Consider the following 6,656-nt stretch of genomic DNA (forward strand, 5'->3'; position numbering starts at 1 on the left):
CATGCATGAATCAACCTGCGCTGCCTCCATGCCTGTGTATGCAAACGGGAACAATCAGTGCCATATTTGAACGTTGAATAAACGTGAGCTCGCGATATTTAATGATGAGTGCCCCGCCTGTTGATGGGAAGGTGAGAATTTTGTCTGTTTTGGCATGTTAATTACTTTTAATGTGTGTCGATTTAGGACATAGCCGACGCGAACAGCTCGGATGAAATGTAGCCACTAATTTTCGATGTGTTCATTGTAGTCCCACATGCTGTTAAATATGTTGCTCAATGTGATGTTCCGGTCCGCGTACTGTATGCAATCGTACGCGACCAGGCTCGACATGTCATGCCATGGCCATGAATGCATAATTGACCGAAAGATCGGTCTGTGTCTGGATCGTCGGGTATATCTTCCACGGAGACTACGTCAGTATCAGGGTGTCTGATGACATTTCATATTTCCACTTTGTCACTTTGATAATATTCTATGAAAATCGGAAAATCTACGGGAGGAGAGAGATAACGTCAAAACAAAATTAATTTAAAAAAAAAGTAAAAGACTCCTCCGGACAGGCGCGGCGAATCTCTCTGTCTGCAGTCTGGGTTTCCACTTGTTGCACTTGCAGCCCAGTCGATTAGATCTAGCTCCACCTCTAGTTACATTACAGAAAGAAAGTCAACCATCACATGGTTTATTAATTGTAAGTTTGAATCATCTTTTAAGTTTTATGCAGTAAAATCTATGCCAATTATTACTGTATTCAGTATTGCTGTCTATATAGTCTATAATGTCTAGTCATAGACCTTCACCTCTGCAAACCTCAGCCTGTTTCAACTGTCAGGTAGAGTAAATTTATGAATTGAAGAAGGCTTTGGTCCTTCTTGAAGTATTTAAAGCTGGGTCATGGCCAGGTGGAGTGGCGTCAAACTAAATACAATACAACCTATTAGTACTAGTACTCATTTTTTTTTTTTCAATACATGCTTAAATGTGATTCTAGAAATTGACAATAAACATGATTTTAGCACCACGAAATGCCTGCAATGGCCAATGCCCTTTAATTTTTATGTACACTTCAGTATTGTGCTGGCCTGAGCTGAGCTGAATTCACTCAGCTTGTGAAACTTAAAGTCCACAGGTTGTATCCACAGGTTGAAACCAAGAACTAAAATGTTTTGCCCATACACCCATTTATTTCTGTTTAGTATCTAAAAGTGAATCATAATGTGCTTTTGCATGTTTGAAACTTAACAGTCCATGGCTCATCGTAAGCTATGGACTGTAAGTTTTTCTTTTGTTATTGTTTGATTAACTTCAAGAAAGTGATAATACAGCTGTACACTCCTACTTTATGGTATTTGTACTTTCTCTTATTGTTTTGCCAACCAACTGGAGCGTGGCGCACATCTGTATAAGTTACTTTCATTTGAAATGAATGATGAGATCATGAGCATTGTATTTACAGTGATTTTTTGTTGTTGTGAATTTCTAATCCTATCAGGAGTTCCCGCCCCTCAAAAATGACCTAATCCTGAGAGCAGCACGAGGGGAGAAGACAGAGAGAGTACCAGTATGGCTGATGAGACAAGCAGGGAGATACTTGCCAGGTGTAGTATTCATAAAGGGAGCGTATAGTTTTGGTTGAGACCTAACTTCAGGTTTCTCACTTTTTTTGGTGAGATAATGAGAAACTTCTCATGAAATATGAAAGAGCATGTAATTCCAAGAGGGATTCAATGTTTATTCGATGAAAATCAGTTTTTAAAATGGCTGAGATATCCAAAAATGAACATTCCTTAATAAAAAGTGGGACCCACCTTTTATTAGGATCGCTTTGTTCTTCTTTGTTTTTGGATGTCTCGGTGATTCCAAAACCGATTTTCACCCAATGAATTTTGAATTACTCTTAAATGGTATGCTCTGTACTATTTCAGAAGTGGTTTCTTGGTATCTGACATAAAGTTTAAAGCCAAATTCTCATCTCCACCAATACTACAGTATATAATCCCTTTACCCCCCCCCCCCCCCCCCCCCAACATCCACCACAAGGTCCTTGTATCTCTGTGCAGTCATCACAATACCTATCAGATTCCTGTTGTGGACAAGCATCACTTGCTTACTAGAGAAATACCACCACTGGATATTAATCTATTGAGGGTGAGTCCCGAGTATACTTGGGCAGGTGTCTATGGTGTATGGGAAATACATGTTGTAGCAAAATCAAACTGTCCTCAACTGGATGATAAACAATAACACACCAGCCAGTTTCTAATAGAAAGTAGTGTGAATACTGTACTAAGCTTTTAGAAATGTTTGTAGGCATTTGAAAAGATGTAACTAGTCTTTCTAGTTTATCATTTATTAGAGAAAAATAGGCAACGTTGCAGACAAATGTGGACAAAGCATTATAAGATTCATCTGTTCAAAGTACTAGTGAGTTTAGCGAAATCACCGGAGAATCAATAAACTTTGAATTCTTTCGGGATCTTGTGAATGACACAGAGCCAAAAGTTGCACTTAGACTATGATTGCAGTGTTCCAATTTTCACCCTGATAGTTCATTGGATGAGAAAATGTTTGAGTCAGTCCAATAGACCCTTATTCTGCTGGTGCATATCAGCCTTGATGGTAAGGTGGTCTTTCAATAGTTCCTATTCTCACCACCAAGAATTTGATAGTGAAATGACAGACCGGATTTTACTCGCTTCTCATGAAACCTCCTTTCAAATGGAAGTACATATTGGAGCTTAGTATTTTGGTAGATTGAATACTGTAAAAGTGGAAATTTTCGTGATGTTGAAATTTTCGCAACCAGAAACCAGCGCGAAAATAAAAACACACCAATATTTTTGCTTGCCATATTTTCCTGTGTGGGATGTCTTGATTCCGTGGAATTAAAAACACTTGAAACTCTTCTTACCCGGCCCGCGAAATATTAGTCGCGCGAAAATATCCACTTTTACAGTATACTGAGAAAGTGCAACTGTTTCTGGTGCCCACAAAATTTCATCTTGGATTTAATAGTAAATCACAATCTATTGATTATATAGATTGGCTTGCAACATAGTGTCATGTTTGTGTGTTCGCTTTTTTACGTGGCCTTTTCCTTTCCCTTTGTCAGTAGAAGAACAATACAAACATATAGAATTCTAGCAAGTTTCATGACTTTGATTAATCTGATGAGTTTGGTGAGCCATTGATTCAAACTTGCCTTCAATGGCATGTCCCATAGATACATTTTTGTACAAGTATACATGTAACCTGCACAATGCTCTTTATGTTTTGTGCTGTGTAGAATTCCGGGAGATGAGAGCAGAGCACCAGTTCTTCACAGTATGTCAGACACCAGCTCTTGCCTGTGAAGTGACCCTGCAGGTAATTTTTTTTTTTTTACTGGGAGGGAAGCACTTAGCTGAGATTCAATACCTGGGTATTTTGTCACACATTTATGCTTTTAATTGTAAAGAGAGTTTGCTTCTTGTGCAGTGATTTGTGTTGTGTCGCATGCAATCTTACTGCATAATACTTGGCACATTTCATTGGAATAGTAAGAAATTTAAAATCATTGATTTTTTTTTTTGTATGTGTTACAGAGATGTATTTTTAAGAACTGGACCAATTGCAAATTGGGTCAACCGTTGATGAGTGTCAAGGGTCAATGAACTGTGCAAACTAGAGTAGGTTCATCACATCTCATTGCTGTAGTAAGGATCAGCATACTTAGCAGTAGAAGATTTTGTAATGGACAGTTCAGGTCAGTAAGGGATCTTCTCTGTTTCCACATTTCTCTGCTAGCCTATTCGTCGATTTGAGCTTGATGCAGCAATTATCTTCTCAGACATTCTTGTCATCCCTCAAGCTTTGGGACTAACTGTTGAGATGATCCCTGGAAAGGTAAGCTTTCTGTTTCTTTCTTTCTTTGCTTTGTTTTTCTCATTGCAAAACTGCAGAGTTAAGCCCGCCGCACACTACACGATTTTGCCCCGATTCACCGGTCTTAAGACCTTAAGACTAGAAGTGTGACGTCACAGTATTGCCATTTTCTAGTCGTACGACTGGGTCTTAGCGCCAGTCGTAGAGATTTGACATGTTGAATTTCTACGACCAGTCGTGAGCTTTCAGCCATTCACAATGCAGTAAAATGCAAGCGCACGCAGTGCGCACTGCGCGCGCTTTACAGTCGGGTCGTATAGTGTGCGGTGTCCTGTCGTACGACTGGTCTTAAGACCCAGCTTGGCTCAAGACTTTAAGACCAGTCTGATCGTGTAGTGTGCGGTGGCCTTTATTTCATGATTTTGTTCCCATACAGGGTTGGTGTGTTTGCATACAGTATATGTGAGACAAACATTTCTGTGATGTGATTGAGATTGAATAGACCTTGTTATTTGTATGAGGTGATGTGCAGAAGCGTGATGCCCCTTACACATTATGAAGAAGGGCCTGCAGGTAAATATTTTCTTCCATGAAAACTGTGATAGTTGTCAGATAATGAATTAACAAAAAATCTTTACCAAGATAGTTGTATAACACAAGTTAAAAATCACTAATAGTTTTCAAATAAACAAACTTGTTTGTATTGTCCTCATAGATCAGAGGTGCTTGTGTAGTAATTAAAACGATTCTGCCAGAATTTATCAAAATAATTGGCTAATTTCAAAGCCCGTCAATGCAAGTCCCACAAGCAATTACATGTTTTTTGTGTAGTGTATTTAAAAAGATCCTAACTGGGCTTGAACAGCTATGAAAATGAAAAAATAACAAAAGTCAAAGAGGAAAATAAATTGTTCTTCTGAAATGCCACATAGGGACCGTCTTTCCCAGAACCTCTTGTGTCGCCTGATGACCTTTCCCGCCTCAACACCAGTGTGGACGTCGGTCAAGCATTGGGGTACGTCTTTGAGGCCATCACATTAACACGGAAAGAGCTTCAGGGCAAGGTGCCTCTCATAGGCTTCTCAGGGGCTCCGGTGAGTACCACTACATCACATACTAACCTAGCTTCTGTTGTGACACAACATTTGCTCCTGTGACAATTGCTTTGGTCTTATTTTCTCCAGGGACTTATTTTTTTTGGATTACAATGTAGTTTATGTGAGTATTAGGATTAGGTTTAGGCTTATGTTTGTGGCTAGAAATTATATTTGGCTTAGCATGCAGATATTCATAAACTGAGCAAATTTTGCAGGAACAAGTGTCATGGAACCCGACTTCACCCATTGAATGCCCTATGATTTTGATGAAATGTACAAAGTATTGTACTTCATAGATGATAACATCAGACATCATAGACAGCAAAGTCAAGATATTCATGTATGGAGAACTTGGGAGTTGGGTGTAACAGAGAAATTAGCTTCTATGTCTTGGCAGAACAGCACCTCCCTGATGAGATGCATTGTCTTACCATAGCATTCATATTTACTGTGTACCCATTGTCTGATGATTTAGGCGTTCATGTTTGAAGGGGGAATAGGAAATCATGTCGGGCTCCTCAAATGATGTCAAGGAATTTAAGAATGCCTGTATCATCTCACACCTATTTCTGGGCCTATCTAGACCTATCTAGAAATTGTCATTGATTTTGTTTTTTGAGCTTGTATTTTTTTTATGGAAATCACTTCGGACAGGAAAACAAAACCCATATGCTCTAATTCACAGCAGTGTTGATGTATGAAGTCACAGACCTGTGGTATGATCCATATCTGCACTATTACAACGTACCTCTCATTCAAAATTGAAAATAACTGCTGTATTGCATCAGTGAGGAAATAATTTCCGCATCTGATGTCTTCTATAGTATGATAAAATATAAAATTATGTATCTTGTTTGCCTTTTACATATGTATAGTATGTGCAATGTTTAGGGATGTAACTCATACTGAGCCACTGGTACATTATCCTCATTTAAAGTGAAACAGTATTCTTGGTATGTTTCAGGAACTCACAGTATGGTTGGTGTTTTAAATATAATACAACATACTGCAATTCCTAGTGGTATGGGATGATTTCTGGTGGGGTTTACCTACATACCTTTGTAGAGTGCATAGAGTACCGTATTTATGGATAAACTCGGTCCTTTAGTATTGGGGTGGCATGCTGTAGGTCATGAGGCCGAGTTTACCCACGAGTAGGTATTACTGTTACAAATAATGTTTTGCTCGTGATTAAACTTGTGTTCTAGAGCCATAGTTACAAAAGGGGAAATGTGTATTATTCCATTTTAGAGGAAAAATTAGTTCTCACCCTGGAGATAATAAACAGGGCATTTGTGTTATAGATTGCAATTATCTGCCGTTGATTTTGCAAATGTCAGTCAATTCTCGGAATTCATGAAAAATAGATCCACGGCAGGATATACCAGATATGCCGTACATGTTTTTGCCTCTTTGGATTGATGCAGTGGACATTGATGGCGTACTGCATAGAAGGTGGTGGTTCAAACACCTACTCCAAGGCCAAGAAGTGGCTCTACACCCAGCCAGCGGCCAGCCACACCCTGCTCCAGACCCTTACGAGGACCATAGTGGACTACCTGGTAGGCCAGGTGGAAGCTGGTGCACAGGTATGTGAGTCGTCTGTTTGTTTGTATGTTTGTGTGTGTGTCTGCATCTACGTCTGTCCATCTGTCTGTTATTTTTAGACGAGCAAGAGATCCATTGTGGGGTACC

General features: G+C 39.3%; 1 protein-coding gene across 1 annotated transcript in view; it reads left to right on the forward strand.

Annotated features, from left to right (window-relative positions):
• The first annotated feature begins 26 nt into the window (after window positions 1-26).
• The window catches only part of LOC139725289 (uroporphyrinogen decarboxylase-like), a 12,355-nt gene continuing 5,725 nt past the window's right edge, over window positions 27-6,656 (forward strand). Inside the window, exons 1-6 of the mRNA XM_071636378.1 lie at window positions 27-131; window positions 1,493-1,598; window positions 3,287-3,366; window positions 3,787-3,885; window positions 4,797-4,958; window positions 6,389-6,550. Of these exons, the coding sequence (XP_071492479.1) occupies window positions 102-131; window positions 1,493-1,598; window positions 3,287-3,366; window positions 3,787-3,885; window positions 4,797-4,958; window positions 6,389-6,550 (639 nt within the window). The 5' untranslated portion in view covers window positions 27-101. The remainder of the gene's footprint in view (window positions 132-1,492; window positions 1,599-3,286; window positions 3,367-3,786; window positions 3,886-4,796; window positions 4,959-6,388; window positions 6,551-6,656) is intronic.

Source organism: Diadema antillarum, unplaced genomic scaffold, assembly GCF_040938485.1.
Source record: "Diadema antillarum isolate AM-2024a unplaced genomic scaffold, OU_Dant_1.0 seq00000030_RagTag, whole genome shotgun sequence".
NCBI lineage: Eukaryota > Metazoa > Echinodermata > Echinoidea > Diadematoida > Diadematidae > Diadema > Diadema antillarum.